The sequence below is a fragment of the Tachysurus vachellii genome, chromosome 19, assembly GCF_030014155.1.
Source record: "Tachysurus vachellii isolate PV-2020 chromosome 19, HZAU_Pvac_v1, whole genome shotgun sequence".
In the NCBI taxonomy this organism is placed as follows: Eukaryota; Metazoa; Chordata; class Actinopteri; order Siluriformes; family Bagridae; genus Tachysurus; species Tachysurus vachellii.
Window position 1 is genome coordinate 16,978,385 of NC_083478.1, and position 22,658 is coordinate 17,001,042.

At 40.2% G+C, this 22,658-nt stretch overlaps 1 protein-coding gene across 3 annotated transcripts; it reads left to right on the top strand.

Moving 5' to 3' along the window:
* The first annotated feature begins 401 nt into the window (after positions 1–401).
* Positions 402–21,132, top strand: rbms2b (RNA binding motif, single stranded interacting protein 2b). Of its 3 annotated transcripts, none has more exons than XM_060895070.1 (14): positions 402–594; positions 6,634–6,800; positions 13,265–13,323; positions 13,713–13,804; positions 15,937–16,094; positions 16,273–16,352; positions 16,440–16,549; positions 17,456–17,502; positions 17,646–17,739; positions 18,667–18,717; positions 18,862–18,921; positions 19,230–19,310; positions 19,398–19,485; positions 20,261–21,132. In XM_060895070.1, the coding sequence occupies exons 1-13, from the start codon at positions 523–525 to the stop codon at positions 19,476–19,478; spliced, it is 1,152 nt and encodes a 383-aa protein (XP_060751053.1). In that variant the 5' UTR covers positions 402–522; the 3' UTR covers positions 19,479–19,485; positions 20,261–21,132. The 3 variants fall into 3 exon arrangements, with proteins under 3 accessions (XP_060751053.1, XP_060751052.1, XP_060751054.1); XM_060895069.1 differs by having other exon boundaries at positions 408–594; positions 18,817–18,921; XM_060895071.1 differs by having other exon boundaries at positions 422–594; positions 6,637–6,800; positions 18,817–18,921.
* Positions 21,133–22,658: the final 1,526 nt, after the last annotated feature.

A 22,658-nucleotide genomic window follows, 5' to 3' on the forward strand; every position in this document is an offset into this window, starting at 1 on the left:
TGTGACACCAGGTGATGTGTCTAAAACAACTCACATGAGAAAATCACATATTCTACAAACTGGACAGACAACCAGAAAACTTTCACGTGTTAATTTGGAAAATAAAGGGGGAGTGAGATGGGAAACATAACCTGACGTTTTTGCTGGAAACAAAAAAAATGATAAAAAACTCATCAGAAAAAAAAACAAAAAAAAACACACACACGCACGTGTAAAAACACGTGAGAAACATGAAAAAATCCCCATGTGATTTTTTAGACATGAAATTCGTATGACGTTTAAATGTTCATGAGCACTTACAGTAGTAAAAAATTATGATTATTATTGTTATTATGGGGCATTTGCGTGTATCCTGTGATACTATATGAATAAACAGTTTTGCGCGGTAGTGGCGCGCGCGCTCGGGTTGGTGTGATCGCGGCGCGCGGCTCCAATCTCTTCCCACACTCGGCGCTGTGTGACGTCACCAGGCTGCCTCGGTTGAGCTCGCCGCTCCGTACGGCACACGGTCGGGAAAATAAAATGCTGCTCTCCGCACCGCCAAGGACAGGAACCAGCCCGTATAACGGCTACACTCACCGGACCGGCAAAAAGGTAACCGCTGTACGGAGCCGCGAGACGCTTCGGCTCGCGCGTGAACGCTGTTTGGTATTTTTTTATTTTTTTTTTTGCGTGGCTTATCAGCGCGGCTTTGCGTTAAATTTGCGCGGCCGCGAGCTGCAGTGTCCTTGAAAGTGGAGCGTATTGGTAGGACGGGTGGGGGGTGGAGGGGGGGTGAGTACGGGGTGAACGGGAGTTTATCCGGTACCGGAGAGCGTAAACCGCTAGTGTAGCGGGACAGGGATGAAGTCCGGGAGTGTGTTAAAGGTTTCGGGTCATTTTTTGAGCTGTCGGGGAAGTTGAGCTCGCGGTTTAAAAGGGAAACGGCAAAGCTCGTGCCATGACATCAAAGCTCGCCGTTAATTAGGATGGCTTATTGATCTGCGTTTCCATAGCAAAGGACATTGGGGGGGAGGGGGGGTGTTATGGGTGGTGGTGGTGGTGTTATTTGGGGGGCAAATAGTAAATGAGTTTAACCAAGTTTGAGTAATTCTCCCTACCCTTAAATACTCTTAGCGTGATGCAAAAAAATGGCTAGTAGTTATTAAGGGTTGGGGGGAAGGTTGGGGGGAAGGGTGGGGGGGCTTTAAAAAGTCTTCTGTGTTCCTCTTATGAAAACAGAATTGTGTCTTGACACTAAACAGCCTTAACTGATTTGGCCTTAAGTGCTTATAAGTAATTATATAATACCGATAATGACCTTATAATAGTTATTCTCAGATATTTATTACCCTCTTAGAAAAACTGTTAAGTCTACGTTTCTGTACCGCTTCTTTTTTTTCTCCCCTCAAAGGTGCACATTTTGTACCTTTAATACGTAGCTTACACCTGTTCATTGTGTACAGTGATTTAAGGCGATGGGCCACTTTAAGGGTTCACACTTTTGTGGGTAAAAGATACCAACATACTGCAAGATGCTAATAAAGTGCATACACTTGATGGTGTTGATAAAGAAATGATCAGTTTGGTATCATTTTAGAGTGGAAACGTTCTATAGTTTACTTTTTTGTAATCAAGAAGCGGGTTGAAACCGTCCCGTTTTCAGTACGGGATAAACCAAGTGATTTGTTGCTTAGTACATATCCAGATGTTAAGGATGAACCCCGAGCAACTGTTTTGGCACTTCGGGACGAGAGAAACTGCTGCATGATCAGCGCAGTGCTGAACGCCCTGGCAAGGTCATCTTCTTCCAGACTAAGGACAGCCAAACAACACAGGCTTAGTCCCAGAATCCAGACCTGTGGATTACTCACTTGGCTAAAGTGTATGAGTACAGGCTCTGGGGATTGGTAGTTTACATTTGGCACCTTGCGTTTGCATGCTTGGAAATGACGAAAAATTGTATTTTCAGTGTGGGCTAGAGCAAAATTCCACTCCAGGCCTAAGCATTCCAGTTTCGAGCTCGGTTTAGCGTGTATGAATGCGACCTTTAATAGTGAACGGAGATTGCTGCCAATCATGTTTTGATGATGATGCAAAAGTATGTGGAGTTTACTGAGCTGGAGGAATAATTACACTGCATCCTTGTTGCTACCTTATACTGCAGATGCTGGATTACATTAGAGTGCATCAGCTGTAGCTTTAAGAACATTATTCGAAGTGTCATCATAACCACGGCATCTGTGCAACTATAACAGTGAGATATAGTGCTATAAAGTCTGTGCACGGTGACAACGTCGGCAATGGAATAGTTTATAGAAGGAGCAGAAAACGATTAAACATGAATACTTAACTCTAATCAGTAATCTGAATGCATTGTATCCCCTTCTGGAAGCGACTTCTGTTATTTTGCGAAAAAGCTGCAAATATTCAATAATATTCATTCGCGTGACTGAATTACAAAGCTGACTCATCAGCTTACGCATTAACAATCTCTTCTCCACATCCTTAATAAGATCATCCAGACGATACTCGGAAAAAAAAAACGAACTTTAAATAAGTAAAAAATGTTGTCTTTTTTTTTTCTTAGAAAGAGAAGGGTTTGGTTTTGTTGTTCCAGGCACAGAAAACTCAAGGAGAGGACAAAAAGTACACTCCCCACGCAGAGCTAGTAGAAAGCACCAGTGGATGTGTGTATAGGGTTGAGTTTTGAAATGAGTCCCAGAGAAAATTTTGGCTCCTTCCCGCACTCTTGGCAGGGATGCAGATCACACAGATTAATGAGTTGAAATTCCTGGAATTCCCAGCTCAAGCAACAAGCTCACATCTGGAGGTGTCGGCGTCAAAGCTTTTCTTTCGGCAGATATCAGGACGGCTTGACGGCTTCATACGTGAATAAGTCACAGGGAGGGGAAGGCTGTCGAAATAGAAGTACAGCGTAACCCCTCATCTGGAGGTTTAACGAGAAAATGTGGGAGGAGGGAGGCGGACCCCGAGGGGTTGAGTGATATTTCTTCTTTCTTGGTTTGCTGTTGCTTTCAATTAAATCAACATCTCAGTGTTTCTTTTCCACCAAAGTGGTGAGGTTTCAAAATTTGCGCAAGTTTCGAAATGAAACACACTCTCAGAGGAACTTGAATCCAGCCCACAGTCCTCCAGCAGACAGTCAACAACCCCCCCACCCCCACCCCCAAAACACCTGATCCCTCTCAAGAGCTAATTATGAATCACTCAATAAGTTGGATCAGGTCTGTATTTGGAGCAAGGGAGGACCTGAAACTGTAGTTTGGTCTGGATTCTAATGTTTGCTAGCTTGCTTCATGTCCAATTTTCAGTGCGGTGTTGGTCTGTAGTCACACAGCATTACATACAGTAGGTTATGTAGACATGTAGCACATAAATGTTAAAACTACATTTGTTTCCTACTAACTTCACACATGCAATACTTTTCACACCATATACATTTTTACACAAGCACCACAATTATCCAGAAGCTGCATCCCAAGCTGAAGTTATTAAAAGAATGTTCTGGTGTATGCATAGTTATAACAGTTGAAAACAATTTCATGCATTTAGGGCAGTTTTTGAGGCAGGCAGTGTATTTTTAAATGTATATCTTGGTCTATAATGAAGACCAATATTAGAAAAGCAAGTGGCAGTGTTATGTTTGTGGTACTGTGTCGCACAGTGCGGGTTTCTCTTATCCTTTTAGAGCAGATTCAGGTTTTCACCCCAATAAAGCTGGAGGTTTAGAGGGAAACATAACTGCAAATCAATACAAAATTCTTACCGAAATGGGAGTGGTCTCTTCCAGGATTACACCGCCCATATCCACCAGACAAAAGAGCTCACAAAGTGGTTTATATAGTCACTGGATCTCAACCAAATGAACATTTAGGAGAGATTTTGGAGTAAGGTCTATTGTTCCTGATTATCGTCAGGAACAATAGTGTTCATCCCTCCAGGACAGTTCTAGAGACTTTCAGGATGTTTGCCAAGATACACTGAGGATTGAGGCTCATTATGGACAAACACCTCATGTTGTTTAACTGAAAATGGTTTTCAAGTCATCAGAGAAACATATCTGAAAGTATTTTAGTAATTGCCCATATGGTACAGTTAAAGATTACTCAGTCACAGCATATCACATTTCCTCCCATTAAATCCTAATAGATACACTGATCATGATTTCATATTCAAATCACCCTAGTGTACACATCCTGCTAAATGCGTCGGGTTTCATTAAAGACGTGGTGCACGATTTGCATGATTTTTGCCTGGAACTTTTTGCATAGTTGATAAAACACTTTTCTATCCCAGCCAAAAGGATGTTGTTCCTGGTGCTTGTAATCCTACAGCAGATATATGTTGCATGTTCTCTCGACTAGACTCTCATTATCAGACCACATATCTCAGACAGTGCTGATAGAGCCTGCATGTGTGTATGGTGCAGTGAAGGAGAGCTTCGCTGATTGAATCAGGCAGAGAGCGAGATGTACCGTGAGGTGCTTTGCTCATATTGATTTGTCTGTGACCGGGGTGTTTGCTCTGCAGCTTGTCACAGCGAGCAAAGCCTCGCTCAATAGAAGCAAGAAGGATCAGATCGGCAGGAACGCTGAGCCGAGACAGGCTCATGGAATGTGAGAACGCAGGTGTAAATCTCAGGGTTAGTATCTCTAGACTGTGAAGAATGCTTCTGACATGTGTTCGGCATTTTAACCATATATAAGCGGCCGACAAACAAGTAACACCACTGACGTTGATCTGAAAGCCTTTGCTAAAGAGGCTCTTGTTAATTGAACCATCTTAAATGGAAAAGAATACATGGCAGAGTGTGTACACTATTAAAGACTACATTCGGTGCGTTCTTTTGCATATTAGTTGTTCAGCTGATGGCTTTAGGTGGGAGTCGAGTTGCGTCTCACCTTGAGCAGGACGAATGGGCTTGGCAGAGAAGGTGCTTTTCAGTCATCAGCTTTTCTCATGCGAAGCAAAGCAAGCAGAGTGGAGCGGCCTTAACGAGACAGTGACTTCTCACTGCCCCCCAGCACATGAGAGAGATTAGCGCCGGATGCTAACAAGCTCAGCCGCCAATTAGACAAGCCTCAATGGCGAAGCCTGACCTGAAGAGGAGCGGAATGGGGCAAAGAGTACCGGATCATACAGCGTGCACGTCAAAAGCGTTCCCCGAGTGGGAACAAGGCCTCTTGGAATAGGAATACGGTTTTTGAAAGGCTTTCAAAACCCTTTAAACACGATCCCTGCCAATTCCAAAGAGGAGGCTGAGAAATGTTAGATAGAAGTAATCTGAGTGCAGATAAATGTTTTTCTTGGGTGGGAGATGGCAGCTGTGGATATTTCAGCATACTTTTAGAGATCACAGACCTGGAGATACATGTATGGACCAGGGGAAAAAAGTGTGGTACAACTGTGGAGTCATTTTAATCAGATGTTCTTCACCCTAAAACATAGCACGCCCCAAAGGACGCAGGTGCCCTCAGAGTAAAACTGAGGACACAAGAACATATGGAAAACATGTGAATTTGAGACCGATTACACAAAGAACAAAAGAGACTATTTCCTATCCGTGGGGTTTAAAGTTCATTTCATACTCTAGTGTTAGCAAAACAACCATCTACAATTAGTTGAGGCAGTGAAATAGCTTTAAGGTGGATGATATTTCATGAGGATGAAATCCCACCACCTCTACAAAACACCAGAACTAACGTTACCTTGGGTTTTTAGAAGATTAGGAAGAGTGTATCAAGCATGTTTTCAACCCATTAATTACAGATGTGTCCAGGGCCCTGACTTAACCTTCATGACAGGTATTCCCACGAAGCCACCCTTCCCAAATTTCAACCATCAACAGCTACACTAGGGATTTCTGAGCCTGCATTAAACCGGTCCATTGTTCCCTGTCCGTGGTCTGATTTCACAGGCCTTTCTAATGAAATCTTCCATCCTTGCCTGCCCCTGTGACTGATGAGGAGTTAATTGGAAAAGTAAGCAGAGCCTTGCAAAGAGGGGGGAAGTGGGGCAAGGCCATTTCCAGCCCTACACATGAGATCAATCTGTAGTGCTCTGATTATTGAGAGTCTGAGTGATTCCTGCACCTGCAGAAGGATGTAAACCAAAACACTTATCTTGGAGTTTGTGAAGGTTAGATGGACTGAATTTGGCACATGGAAGGCGGTATATTATTGTTCAAAAAATGTTGCAAAATAACACTTGGGATTTATTTATCTTGGACAAGGCTTTATCCCGGGTCAGGGTCACGATAGTTATGAGGCCTATTCCTGGACATGAGGCATATTCCCTGGATGGGATGCATATTCAGGCACTTATTTACACCTAGCGTACCTGCTGGTATACGTTTCGACAGTGAGAACACGAAAGAAACCCAAATGAACGACAACATGAACTCAGGGATCAGGACCAAACTGGAGAGACAAGACCATACTTTTACAATCTTTCAAGTTCTCTGGTACCGAACCATTTCAAGTTTTCTCAAAAGTGAAAAACAAAAACAAAAAACTTTTAAACACCTTCAAGTTAATATCAGAATTCTCCTGGTTTCCTATGAGTACTTCAGTCTTACTGTATCTCATGGGTGGAACCAAGTCTCAGCTTATTTTTCTAAATTTTTTTTAGCAGGCATATGTGTCCTCCACCCAACAGATGGCACCTCCCAGTCCCAACCCCACAACCAGCAGTAATGGGAGCAGCGGTGGAGGGGACCAGCTGAGCAAAACCAACCTCTATATCCGCGGTCTCCACCCAGGCACCACAGACCAAGACCTGGTTAAACTCTGTCAGCCGTGAGTATCACCTGTGTGAATAGATGGTGTACTATTATTATTCCTAATCATAGAACAAGTAAAAGCAAACTGGGTTTAATCCAAATACGAATACAGACATAAATATTTGCAGCACTACAAATACACAGCGTACTTAGTCTCCAAACAAATAAATGTAACGACAAATAAAATTTTGAAAGTGAAGTAATCCCAAAACAAGAACTTGCCATTCTGTTTGAGTTACTCAAACAAATTCTATCGTTGCTGCTAGAATTTGGCATCACAGGTCTTAAGATTAATAGTAATTCATCTCAGGCTAGATAGAGGTAGACATTTGTAGAGACTGAGATGCCAAATGTCCTGAAATTACCTAATACATACAAGTGAGGGGAAAAAAACACCATAGATATCTTGAGCCAAAGCGTTAATGAAATACAACTGAACATCTTTGTTTGAGTGATTGATAGATTTTACATTTGTGTGTATACTCTTTTTGTAGATGTGTATACTCATGTTTTTTCTTTCTTTCTTTTTTTTTTTTTTTTTACTTTCGTTACGGTGAACTCAGTAAACCCGTTTCCCTTATCTTTAGCTTAGATGACCCGGCTGTGGAATGAAACCCTGCAGCAGGCTGTAACTTGTGGTAAAGTCAACAGGGGTTTGGGTTTCAAACAAAGCACTTTCTAGTTGGCAGCACTAAGCCTTTCCAACAAGTAGGCATGATTGCGCTCCTCTGAACCTCCTCTCCTTCCCTTCCTCCCTTCCAAAGCCTCACTTCCTTTTACGGCTAGAAAACGAAGGAGGGGTCTCTCTCTTCTCTCCCAGTCAAGGAGTTCTGAAGAATTTTACTTTATCTGAGCCATACATTGTTTCTATATGACGCCTTTCTTCATCTCAAAAGGTTTATTATTAATCATGCTTTATTAAACACACTCAGCGGGGAGGAAAAACTCATCAAAGTCTGTCAGTGAGGGGTTGTATCAAGTGTAAAACTTCAGATACTCTTCTGTGAAAAAAGTTGCCCTTTAATTTTGTTCTCAGGACAGTTTTTTTATGGACATGCAATATCGGGAAACTGTAGAGTCAAAAGTTAAAATGGTAATTTTTGGTAAAGATGAAGAGATGAAGAAAGCAAAAAAGCAGAAAGGAAAAGCAGAGAGAGAGAGAGAGAGAGAGATCAAGAGAGAGAGAGAGAGAGAGGGAGGCCCTCTCACTTGACTGTAGCAGTCTGGATGAAACATTGTTGATGTGGCCGCCCAGCCCTACAGGAAACTGCAAACCCAAGGGGAAAGAGAAAGACAAACAAGGGCAACAACTGGGAGGGCGAGAGAGAAAGGAAACAGAGAGAAAGAAAAAGAAAGGAGGGGACGAGAATGAGAGAGTGTGGCAAGAAAAGAAAGAGAGAGGTGAGGGAAGGTGACTGGAGGCTGAAGGAGAATGAGAGTGAGAGATGTATGTGTCAGGTGTTCCTGAGGCTAATGGTGGCAGCTGGTAAAGGGGACGTTTGCAAGGATAATTACTTAAAAAAAAAAAGCCTGAGCAGTGCTCACCATCATACTCGTATTCTATAAGAAAGATGTTTACATAAAACTCTTATTGTGGTCCGGAGAGTTCCTTAAAAAACCTGAAAAACAGTTTAATCCTTAACATCAATAACGTCACTGAAATCACAGTCTGAAGCTTATTACTTGTTACTCTGTTTGAAATGAACCCAATGTACTCTCAGGATTATATAACAGATTGTGTGTCAGACAATCTGATTAAGATCTTCTAACGATATGCCTCCCATTAAATATTTCAGTTCTGCTTACATCATCAATCAACACAGTATGGGCTCATGCAGAAAAAACAGGCTTGCGCAAACAAAGTTTTCAGAAAAATGCCTGGTGTCTGATGAGACATCACAGCGATGTTCTTTCTGCCGCCACAACCTGTTCTTCTTTTGTCATTGCCATTACTGTATGTATAACTATCCCAAATGTCCTGCATAATTACAGTATATGCTGTACTCTATTTGGTGGCGTTATGACGAGTGTTGTAATAGCGGTTCCACTTTGAGAATTTAACCCAAAATGTTCTGACACCGACAGAATTTTGTTGTCGACTCTCGTTAGTCGTACTGGCATTCCATCAGCTGCTAGTGAGGATGTCATTTCTCAGTTTTAACCACAGGTGACTTTTGTCTGGAAGCATAATCGGGTTGCAAATCATTCAGTGTAAAGGATAAACCTTGGGTGTGTTTAGTCAGTCCAGGTTTACTTAGCGCCATCGTCTAAACAGTATTGACGTCTGTCGCTTGTATGTCCACACTAATCATCTTTGCTCAGAGGTTTAAGCTAGGTTTTTTTTTTTTTTTTTTTTTTAGGTTTTTGGATCTCACAAGCAAATTTCAATTTGGAATTAAAGCTCGGTAAACTAATCACTAATTCTTAATTAATCCAGGTCTGTCTAGTGTCTCACAAAGCCTGGATGATTTTGGCTGACACACACACACACACACATACAAACTCCACTATCTGCAATGGTGTTAAATAAAGTCTGCACTCTCAAGCTGTAGCCCTTAAAGCCAAATGTTGTTCAAAGTCATTAATTAATCCATCAGGCATGTAATTGCTACAAAGTGCTTATCCCGTGTTGGGGTTGCTTTTAATCAGTTAATATCATGCTCAAATAATTAATGATACACTAGCTAGCAAGGTGGGCAAAAAGGGTAGTTGAAGCAATTTCACTCAAATGTATGACAAACTAGTTAGGTAATTAAAGGGCCACTGGTGCAAGTTGTTCCAGAGTCTCTTGGTTATGAAACCTCCTCAAATGGCACATCATGTTCCCTGACCAGCAGTTTGTAAAGGTGTGGTTGCTGGCTTTGTGTGTCTCAGAGGAAGCATGTCCCGGCCTTCACCCTCTTTGGTGTTGCTGTGGCATAATGGGCAAAACTTGCTAAAGTGGGGGTGAGCGGATGAAACCCAGCGTGGTCTTACGCTGTTGTATATAATGATTCTCATGGTCTGGCATGCTGTACTTTCTGAGATGCTTTTCTGCTTACCATGGTTATAAAGAATGTTTATTTAAATTACTGTAGCCTTCCTGTCAGTGGCCATTCTCCTCTGAACCCACTCTCCCTCCCCCCAGTGCCCATGTTTCATGTAAACCATCATCTGAAACTGTTGATCTGTATCTGCTTGATTTTATGCACGGTTTTGCTGACACGTGATTGGCTTATCGAACAATCGCAACAGTAGTGAGTGTACTTTAGCACTTAAACTTTAAGAAACCATAAATAAATTAAAGAAGAGTAAAGAAGCCAGTTGAACAAATGTGCTGGTAAAAACATTAGTAAAAACTAAGTCAGGCTTTGATCAAGTTATTGGATACTTATGTGCCATTGAGATACGGTTATAATCAGTTCAGATTGTAATCAGATACTAGTTGTTAAAATGTCTGTGATGCTCCTGCACTGCAGTCAGAAGAAAATATTTCATGCAGATTTTCTCTTCATTTTTGTGTAACAAGATGCGATCATTCTTTTTTTCTTATGAAAGATGTATTGTAAACTTTCAGATGTACAAATGGCAAATGGTTTTGAATCATGCCATCATATTAGTTGCTAGATATATGTTGTACCGCGTGATGTTTCTTAGCAGGTTGGGGCATTAGGACCCAGTTGGTCATCAGCACTGTGGTGCATGGCAGACAAGGAAAACTCTCAGGTTACACTGCAAGCACATGCCAGGGGAAAGGAGGCCTCGCTCTCACTTATCCCTTTCTCTCTCTCCCATCCTCCCCTTCCCTTCTCTTTCTTGGCCTCCCAGGAGATCTCCTCTCCTGCATCCAATCAACACACACATATGCAGCTTGGGCCATATATCTTTTATATCTCAGCACCCCCAAGATATGCAAAGCAGGTCTGTGTGCACAATAGCATCCATTATTGAGAGCAAGGTTTCTCCACATTGTGGTGACCCTCATAAATGCTTCATGCAGACAATGCAAATGATGGCAGGGATGAGTGGAAGAAAAAAAAAAAAACAAACAGATATTTTTTTTGGCCAAGCAATATCTATGCCCGGACATTTCTTCAAACCCCAGTGTATAACTTTGAAGTTTATTTCTTAATGTTATTTTTAAATCAGCAGTATCTTCATTAAAAGTCATGCATACATATATCTGTGCATGACTTTTAATATATATATATATATATATATATATATATATATATATATATATATATATATATATATATATATATATATATATATATACTAGCTGTTTTTAGCCTATAGCCAAAAATTAAAATTCAGTACGCTTGAGACGGAGACTACTTCATACTGGTGTACTGGAAGCGCTATATCACTTATTATGCACATTATAAGTACACCCTCAAAATGCTGATTGAGTGCCTGAATAAATGGCCCATTCCTGTAGCAATACTTCAGATACATTCAGCGCTAAAAGCTACGTAACCAGTCAGGAAAGGTTATTTTCAGGCTCCTCATACTCACATATCTGCTCTCAACATGTACACAACTGATTATAATAGAGATTACATTCAATAACGAAACCTATTCTTATCCTTGTGCACGTTTGGAACAGCAACAGACTACAAGCCACTGTTGCAAAATGCTCCTCTAACGCTAATGATAACAAATTGTAGTATAAACTTAGCATCTACGCATTTTGCTTCTCTTCTACCGCATAATATGTCGTTTAGTTTTGCCTGCATGATATCCACACGAGCTTCAAATAAGATACAGAAGTCAAGTATTACACCAAGGGCTTTTACTGCTGCACATGCTGCAATCGAAATTCCAAACAACGTTACACTGTAAATCGTAAAAAAGTATAAGAAATTATTCAGCATCCAATCTCTAATATTCTTAGCACATTCCTTAATTTTTTTTTTCATCCGGTTTGACTGATATACATCCATTAGTGTGTCATCAGCATAACTTAACTGTACACAGAGATAGCACATGCCAGGCAACACCAGGAAGGAAACGCAACCCTGAACATAAACCAGTTGCAGGTCATTTACTACTTTAACCGGTGCTGTCTCAGTACTGTGATCAGGTTTAAATCCCATTGGAAAAAATAAAGTATATGATCCTTATGCAAGCACAACCTTAGCTTCTGGGGTACGACCTTGAATGCAGGATCTTGGAGATAAAGCGGTTTGATATTTGCCTGTAGTTTGATAGCTGATACGTTTTTTAATCAGTGATTTAATAAGTGTAAGATTTACGTACATTGCCAAGTGATGAGTTATAGTTACTGTATATTAATAGACATCAAAATGTCTAATGTTTGATTAATACAAAATATTCTGTTTTCAATTTTGTCAAATCTTTGCTTCCATGACATTTGGAAGACTACCACTTCAGTCTCAAACAGTACACTTGTAATTTAGAATAGAAGTAATGGTAAAGTTTTTAACAGGGCCGCTTTATCTAGCGCAGGGCCGGCCCTGGTCAATTTGCTGCCCTAGGCAAGATTTCACCTGGTGCCCCTGGAATCACAGACAATTGTGTTCCGATCATTTTGTTCATAAACTTAAACAGAAACAAACTGCACAGCTTTGTCCTGTTTTTCTTTATTTTGAAAATATTTTGGAAACACACACAAACTATATAAAAAAAACTATATTACAGAGACCTTGCTTTCCTTGCCGTTCTTACAGCAATAAAATATATATAATAAATATATAAATAAAATACTTCTCAGGTAATAAAATATATATACATATATATTAATATAAAAGAATCTATATATATTAATAAAAATAATAGTTTGGGCGCACGGGCGCCCCTAGTGGTGGGCGACGCCCTTAGCATTTGCCTATTCTGCCTATGCGCAGGGCCGGCCCTGATCTAGCGTGACATGTAACACTGATTCTAAGTCAGCAGTCATTTGCTTGAGTTATATGGGGACAGAGCTTAGACCCAAAACTGATCAATCTTGAAGCTAATTATTTACCACAAGGGTGTTTTACCTCAGCAGCATGCATCAGCCTTATGTAACAGTTTGGATATGAAAATGCTCGTTTACCCAAAGCAACTGGATATACGTTAAGCAGTTGAGAGATAAGACCCTTGCTCAAGGGCCCAACTGTGTTCTTCAGAAGCCATGGGATTTTCCTCACTGTAAAATAAGTACTGAGCTGCCATTGCCTTAGAGGCTAAGAAACCACCAATCACAAGGACACAACAACATTGCAGCCCCTCATCAACCTTTGTTTGTTCTCCTAAAGGAGACAGTTTCAAAGCAACCTCTTAGCCACTTAGTGACACTCTAGGTAAAGGATTTTTGCCTGTAATTTTAACTCTTCCGACAGATTATTCAGGAACATGCTGTGCAGCAGATGAAAGGTATGATGGTAAACATCTACTTTGAGCAATGATAAAGAGGAAGGACTGGAGGAATGTGGAAAGTAGTGTTTAAAATCAGCTAACAGTCCTCACTGTCTTTTGTTATTTCGTGCCCAAAAGGTATGGCAAGATCGTGTCCACCAAGGCCATCCTGGACAAGACCACCAACAAGTGCAAAGGTAGGATTTGCTCTCGTTTTGGCGTTTTCATGCGAGCTGGCCTCAACACTTTGCGTCATCAGGGCCAAGTGTGTGCGTCATCATGTAACAGCAGTGAGATCACTGTTGAGTAATTCCACATCTGTTGACCTGAAACATTACTAAGTGTATGCATGTGTGTGTGAGCACAGTTCTTTGTCCATGTGATACAGCTTGCCAGCTTGAGCCGATAGCGGAAAGCAGGAAACACTAGAAGCTTAACCTAATGACTTGAACCAGAAGCTGCTGAATGACATAGAAATTATTCAGGACATGTTCAGTAGTTGAACATGCATTATGTAGATGTATGCACTCGGAATGTGTTTGTAATTTGTGTGTGTGTGTGTGTGTGTGTGTGTGTGTGTGTGTAGGCTACGGTTTCGTTGACTTTGACAGTCCTGCATCTGCACAGAAAGCTGTTACAGCACTGAAGGCAACTGGAGTTCAGGCTCAGATGGCAAAGGTAAGAAGTCACAATTCTCCAATCTGAATTAGCCGTCAGTGACTACGTTAAATAAATAATCCAATGTTTTCTTCCAGTCTTCTACTCACTGCATCTGTGGAGTATGTGTCAGTACAACAGAAGAATATTTCTCAATTCAGATTTCCATATACTGATGAAAGACAGACAAATTGTTTGCCCAAAAGGGCACTTGTTACTGCAATTCTCTCTCTCCCTCTCACTCTCTCCCTCTCCCTCTCCCTCTCTCCCTCTCTCTCTCTCACACACACACACATTTCTTAGAAATACCTGGCATGAGGTACAGTAGGAACAGTAACATCTGTTTCACACCAACAATAAGGGTCTTAGGAGAACACAGACATAAGAGAAAGTCTTACCTAGAGTGTGAAATGCAATCAAAGCATCTTAAAGAAATTTCTTTGCCAAACTAGACGCAGATATATTTCTTTGAATTATTTACAGTATTCTACAAAATAATTACTGATGTATTTCTAAAATAGAGCAGGTTTCATTGGGATAAATAGAGGAATAATAAGAGAAATAATAGGTAAAGAGTCTAAAATGTCTTCTGAGGCTGCTCTTTAGTCCATGGCCTGAGTGAGTGTGTGTGTGTGTGTGTGTGTGTGTGTGTGTGTGTGTGTGTGTGAGTGTGTGTGTGGGTGAGGGTGCCAGGCCATGAAAATAGTGTCATCAACTCCATTAGGCCTGAGCATGTTCAGCACTGAACTTGCTGAGAATAAACAAGGAGTGCCAGAGGGTCCTGTTTCCACACTAAGAGCCTGCTTTTCTCACTCTATTACTCCTCTCTTATTTTCTCCCTCTCTCATTTCCATTGTTACACCACACTCTCTCTTCCTGTCTCTCAACTTCTAATGATTCTCTCTCTCTCACTGAATCTTGTCCCATGACTGTTCATGTCTATTTTCAGTATGTACATGTAAGATTCAAGTGCCCCATTCCAGACGTTTGGGTGTGCAGCCTTTCCTCTATCAGTCTCACGAAAAAGAAATAAAGCAACACTCATTATTACCTTCCACTCCAGACTTAATTACAACCATTTTAGCGTCTCTTAGCACCCTGACCTATTTAGGAACAAGCAAGCAAGCAAGCAAGCAACTGCCTCTGGCTTTCTAGCACCTCCCATTTTCTTGCATAAGAAAAAGCAAATCAGCTCAAGATGCAATAAGATCTCTGCAAAAAAAAAAATAAATAAAAAAATTAAAAATCACCTTCACTGCAGGTCACTGCAGTTACGCATCCATTATTCATGACATGGAGATGAAGCGGCAATGCATTTACAGCTTTTTAATTTCATCTCTACACTAGTATAATTAATATGCAAAGCGGTGCTGGGGTGAATTACAGGTCCACCATGTCTCAGCTGTCGTTACAATTCTTCGAGTTACTTTCAGATAAGTGACACCAAGACTAGCTGAGACTATCGGCAAACAAATTGCATTTAATGCAAATGAAAGGTGTACAGAAATTATTCCGGGTGCGTGTCGCAAAAAGCAATCTCCTGTTGCGGTGTATTGTGGAAATAGGTCTAATTGGCTGAGGGCATGAATAAGCATGCATTGTGAATGTATTTGCCGGTGAAGGTGCATGTTATGCTATGAGCTGTCATATTGCAGAGCCAATTAGGATGCGCATATGGTAATAAGTTGACAATCTGCACATCTCCAAGCCAGTTTAGTTTGACACCTTTTTATCTAGAAAATGTTGAAGCTATTAGTCACTGCATAATTGCTTGGACTTAGTGTTGGCTACCATGCCAAAGGAATACATATCCAGACACACACACACACACTTACACATACCTTAATGCCCATGTTTGTTAAGTGCGTCTCAGTCAGGTACTCCCTCTTCACGCTCTTCCTCTTCTTATATTCAGCCAAAACTCTTACCTTCAACTCTGTCATTTCATAAAACTCTTCTTTCTCCCATCACTTTCTATTCATTCAAGACCCAAAACTCAAACTCTTACTCTTCCTAAAATCTTCCTCGATGTCTTATTCTTTCACATATTCTTTGGTTTTTACAAATTCACTGGCAACTCAAATTTCTGTGGTATTATAAAATGCTCAAATCACACTAAAATGACAGACCTTAACCTTCATCTCTTTCTGCAGCAACAGGAGCAAGATCCTACCAACCTGTATATCTCCAACTTGCCCCTGTCCATGGATGAGCAGGAGCTGGAGAGCATGCTGAAGCCCTTCAGCCAGGTCATCTCCACACGCATTCTCCGCGATGCCAACGGTGCCAGCAGAGGAGTCGGCTTTGCCAGGTACATCCGCCAAATCCTCTGAAAATAAAGAGATATATATATATATATATAATATATATATATATATATATATATATATATATATATATATATATATATATATATATATATATATATATATATATATATATATTCTCTGCCATTCTTTGTTGACATATAACGTAAAAATTCTTAACAGAATGGAATCGACAGAGAAATGCGAGGCCGTTATTCAGCATTTCAACGGCAAATACATCAAGACACCACCTGGAGTGGCAGGTACACGACAATTTCAGTTTGGCTACAGAATTTACTATTTAGTTGTGCATTTCATTTGTCTTAATGCTCGGTTTGTTATTTTCACAGTGCCTACAGAACCTCTGTTGTGCAAGTTTGCAGACGGAGGGCAGAGGAAACGTCAGAGTCAGGGCAAATATCTTCTAAACGGTCGGCCGTGGACGAGAGATGGGGAGACTGTGAGAAATACTTATAATTAATATAGAAATATGGAAGTCTAGCACTCGAATCAAATTTAAAATATCTTTTACTGAATACAACAGATGACGTTGGGCTTTATGAGATAACCGGGCTTAACAGTTAGTACCATACATGTATCAGCATGCTGACTTCTTCATTCTGATTGGTCAGAAAGTGATGATTAGTTTTCTCTGGCAGCAGATCAACTGTCAATATTTTTGCTGCACGTCAAATCACAGATTATATATATATATATATATATATATATTTGTGTGCATACGCATATATTTTTGGTTTGGAACAGGCCAAGCTACATTTTTTTTGTCTTATTAACTTTAATAGAGATAAAAAAAATAATTAAATAAAACTGTAACTAATAAAAAATGTAACTGGATAAAAGGTGCTAGTAAATTGCTGTGCTGTTGTATGTATACACTTCAGGATGTGCTGTTTTTGGTAAATAATCTTCACAGCTATCCCATTGCTAATTATTTTCAACAGCATTAACAGCAAGCACCATTATGCTTCACTCCTGACAACACAAATGTCAGAATGATGAAGGACGTGTGCAGCTCCACACTATTATGGCCTAATGTTTGTGGACACATCACATAGCACTCATACGGTTTCTATTTCTTTTAATAATCTCCTCTTATGGGAAGGCTTTCTACTAGATTGTGGAGCGTGACACAAGGATTATTGAGACCAGTTAGTTTGTTAGGACGGTATTCTATATATAAATGTGTGCCGGTCAGCCGTCCACATACTTTTGGCCGTTTACTGTACACATATTTTCGATTCATACAATGAATTTCTTGCCTAATTCTTGATTTTGTTCTCAGACATTTTCATGTCACTCATTCTCTCCCATCTGAATTTCATATACTCGTTCTTCCTCATTACAGGGTGGAATGATGCTGACCTATGACCCGACCCCTGCCCTACAGAATGGGTGAGCTTGTGCTTTAGCAGTCGTCTATACCAATGTGAAAACTTAACTCCTCTCTGAGATGTTGCAGAATCGTCCATCACCAGGACGGACAGAGCTGTGACAATGTTGTGTGTGTGTGTGTGTGTGTGTGTCTCCCCCTACAGGTACTACTCGTCTCCCTACTGCATTGCTCCAAACAGAATGATAACACAAACCTCTGTCTCTCCATACATGCATTCCCCTGTTTCAACATACCAGGTCAGGGCTGTTCTCATGTGTATTTTTATAGGTCAGTTGATAAATCTATACACACACACATATATCTCAGCCATAACTTTAAAAACACCTGCCTTATATTGTGGCGGTCCGTCTTGTGACCCCAAAAAACTCTGATCTGTTGAGACATGGACTCCACAAGACCTCTGATGGTGAGCTACTGTATCTAGCACAAAGACGATAGAGGCAGATCCTTTATGTCCTGTAATTCGTGAATTGGGACATCCACGGATTGAACTTGTTTGTCCAGCACGTCCCACAGATGCTCGGTCGGATTGAGATCTAAGGAATTTGGAGGCCAAGTCAGCACCTTGAACTTTTTTGTAATGTTCCTCAAACCATTCCTGAACAACAGGGAGCATTATCCTGCTGAAAGAGGTTTACCTGGTCTGCTTTAATGTTTATGTAGGTCCTACATGTCAAATTAACATCCACATGAATGCCAGGACCCACGCTTGATTTCTTCCCATAGCGCATCCTGGTGCCGTCTCTTCCCCACAGAATTGACTCACACAGACCCATCTATTCACAATATGTAATAGAAAATGTGACTTATCTGACCAGACGACTTTGTTCCATTGCTCTTGGGTAAGTACTCAACGCTACCTACCAGGAACACCCCACACCACCTGCAGTTATGGAGATGCTAGCATCTAGCCATCACTATTTGTCTCCAAACCCATCAACTCCAAGGCCTGACTGTTCATTTCCAGCATAAAACATATCTCTCACGACTTGACAGGTGCCTCTGTAATGAAATAATCAATGTTATTCACTTCATCTCAAAGTTGTTTTAATGTTATGGCTGTAATTTGTGGGTGTTTATATGCGTATTAATTATAATGCTGCTAAGAATGAGTGCCAGCGTGTGCTGACTCAGTGATAAACTCAGTGAGTCCTTTCCCACAGGTACACAATCCATCCTGGATGCACCATCAGTCGTACCTCATGCAGCCCACGGTAGGTCTTTCTTTAAAGCAGCACTTCATCCATCACAACGCTCATACAGCACGGTTCTCATCAGCTTTGCTCTCCTTTTTCTCTGTGGCATATCCACAGGGAACACTTCTAACACCTACTATGGATCACACTCTGTCCATCCAGCCCACCATGATGCCACTGACCCAGCAGCTCAGCCATCTTTCCCTGGGCAGCACTGGCACGGTGAGTCTCCGGTACTTGACACCATGGTGAGATGGTGTTAATTCAATAAACATTGATTCTATATCATCATTGCTTCTATATCATTCTATAACAGTAGCTCAAAAAGAGGAGACATTATTTAACATTTCTAGAAGGAGATATGGAAACTTATGAGAGTCATATGCAAGTCTTCAAGAACTTTGAGCTCTTATTGGGAAAACAATTCATTTCTGGGTGGTAACCGAGTTGGCTACATCACACCACCCCAGTGTGCCTTAACATTTATATTCCTTAGATCAATGTTACACCACTTTTCTCTCTGTTTTCAGTATATACCTGCAAACACAGCTATGCAAGGGACATACATACCCCAGTACACCCAAGTGCCTCCTGCCAGTGTCTCGGTTGAGGTAAAGCAGCAACAATAACCAAGATTTAAAAAGTGTTGAGAGTTTTCAGGATGTTTTATGTCGCTCACATGTTAAATGAAACTGTAGGAAAACGGTGTCCAGCAGCAACAGGTTACTATCGAGGCAACCACAGAGCATCCAGCATATTCCTACCAGCATGGCAAATGAAGACAAGGTGGGTGGGAGCACATTTCTAGACCACTATCAACAACACATGACCATACATAAGCCAATATAAGTTTAGGAAAAGGTGCAGAATTTGCTGTTAAGCTTTCTTAGTGAAATATTCCTTTTGTACTGCATTGCGAGATGTTTTTCTGCTCACCTCAGTTGCAAAGCGTGATTATTTCAGTTACTGTAGCTTCCAGTACCAGGCAGGCCATTCTTGTTTGATGTCTCTCATGAGAAAGGAGACGTTCGCTGGCTGCTTTTTGATTTTCTGTGGAAATTCTAGACACATTTTCTGTAAAAATCACAGGAAGTAAAGAGTTTGGCACAACAAACCACCCTGTGTGTCACCAACAACCATTCCATAATCCATTTCTTGAGTTTTTGTTTTGCTTTCCCCAATGATGATGATTGATGTGAACCTTAACTAAAGCACTTGACCTGTGTGTGCTTGATGTTAGTCATTGTACTGCTGCCACATGATTGGCTGTTTGCAGAAAACGAATGTATTCCTAATAAAGTAGCCAGTGCGAGTATGTACATTATGTAACAAAGCACTCTTGAAATCATCAGCGTGATTATTCCTAATTGATAATTAATTTCCTGTAAATTAAACATATATATAATCTATAAGAGGTAACATTAACATTGTGTTGTTCAAAAGTTTAATCATTGATCAAAAAAGATTTTCAACCCAGATCTAAAAGCCTTAAAGCTCCCGTGGAAAAAAAAATTGCTTCCTTGTGTACTTCCAATGACAGAGTTTCTCTCTTGTCTCGCAGCTCATCCATGCAGGAATCAGCGGTCAATGTGTCTCCACTTTCTGCTGCTGTGGACATCAAAGGAGAGACACTGACATCTAAAGGAGCCTGTCCCTTAGTCAATACAATGAAACAGACATTAATTCTACTGGAGACTCTTTCAAGAGTGCAAAAGACCAAGCAATGGAAAGTTTAAGCTCTTTTAGCAGCATTAAAAACAACATGAAGGAAGCTATGCACTCAAAAGGAGGGCAAAGAAACCTAGCAAACGTTCACACATGTACAAACACACATTCTCTCTCTCTCTCTCTCTCTCTCACACAATTTTTTTGGCACTTAAAAATATACGGCTTTATTTTGGTCATTTGGTCCTGAAACAGAGACACTTTAGAGCAGTAGTTTGTAGTTTAATTTTGAACCATTTGTTCATTTTTCCAATTCTCCCAATTGTTTTAAATGTGACTGCTTTAAAAAGTCTGTTTTAGACGTAGGTTTTTTTTGTACATAGACAAAAGACAATGTTTTTTTTTTAAAGGTTTTGCTGCATTTTTTTATTGAATATCAAAGAAACGGTTTTAATTAAATGTGGAACATGCTGCTTAAGACGGAGTCTAAAGCAGTTAAAAAATTTGGTGGAAAATATGTTCTGTTGTAAACGTCCACGTCACGTAGCAGTATGACTCACAGTTGCTATTTTTAATGAAGGTCAGTTTATTAATAGCGGAATCAAGATCACAGACATATACTGTTCTGCCTCTGTCCCTAAAATGCTGCTTTGTCTCAGAACCGAGGTCGTAATCTTTTGAGATTTTTTTTTTTCTTATTTAAAGTGTCTTTTTCAGAAAAAACTGACAGAAAACTTTCCTAAAATAATTAAATGCCAGCATAGCATGGTTGTGTGCATACGTTTGTGAAATTTCACATCCATCTCATTTAAAACACTCATAGGATTACAGTCAGGCTGTAATCTATAATTTTTTCCCTATAAAATACTGATTAAATGGGACTTTCACATTTCAGAAGATCCCCAGGGCCACCACCTCGTACAGGCCTGGAAGAACTTCGCCATTGTGATGGCATGGCTAACTGAATCTCTGGGTAGTGATATTTCTAGGTTATAAAGTGAAGAATTCTAGTTTTCTTGACCAATCTCACCAATTCCCTCTAATGGTTTAAACCAAATATTTCTGACACCAGTTTATTTGTTTGACAATCCTGTGATATTTTCTAATGAACTTAAAGTGTCTGTAGTTTTCTTTTTTCATTCATTCATCTTCTGTAACCAGATTATCCTATCAGGATTGTTGTGAAGAACCAGAGCAACAATGGGGAATTCCAGCAACAATGGGGACAGGTTAGGGGTAATCATTCTGGGTGGGATGCCATTCAACTGTATGTAGTTAATCTGTCTACCATCACACAGACAGTATACCAAAGTGAGATTGAATTATTTCACTCCACATACACACCACGGACAAAAAAAAAAAGAATAAAAAAAAAAGTGCTTAATAGATGCATGAAACTTTTCATCAAATCTACCCCGTTGCTCATAGGACAGCAACTACATTCAAATGTCCCAGACTTTAGTGCCACAGTTGTTCTCAAGATGTATGCAGGGGCCCAGTCACCTCCCATGGCCTGAGGTAGCAAGATACTGCCATGTTTGGACAAACTGGTTTCTATGGGGCCCGTCTAAAAAAAATAAAAAAACCCACACTTACCTTTCGAGCTACTATGCTGTCCCACAAAATACACAAATAATTGAAACCACACGAACGATGAGGATAACGCACTTAATCCTGCAAGATTCCACTCCTCAGATATACACTACACCCCTAGAAGAATGAGCATCCTGCCTACAGTGTAATAAAAAAAAATAACAGCTTCCATACCTACAGTAACAATATTATTACAGTAAAATAATCTTAGACACATATGGTACCAGTGCTGTATGTGTTTTTCTATAAATAAGCACTAAACACTACAACTAAAAACCATAGCGGTAGCCATATTACGATTAAGTGTACGATTTATGCATCGTTAATTATATTAATAATTAATTTGAGGTTTAAATGGAAATGCTATGGGCAAATGGCACTACAGTTATTGTTTTATAAGCAGTGGGAACTAAAAAAAAAAAAAGAAAAAAAAAGAAAAACAATGTTGACTACAAAAACAACAAAACTGTCTTAGCTTATGACTTACATTCATTGTTATAAGAAGTTCTATGGTAAGTGAAAAATCGTTACAGAGCTAAAGCCTCTGTAACGATAAAGTATAAGCATTTATGTGCTTTTCTCGGTGTCTAATTTGGAGTCGCTTTAAGCAATTACGCCATTTTTGCACTGCTTCGGGCAAAATACATGTACGATTAAAATTTGAATCAATAAGCAAAAGAAAAAATATTTTGCACGGCAAG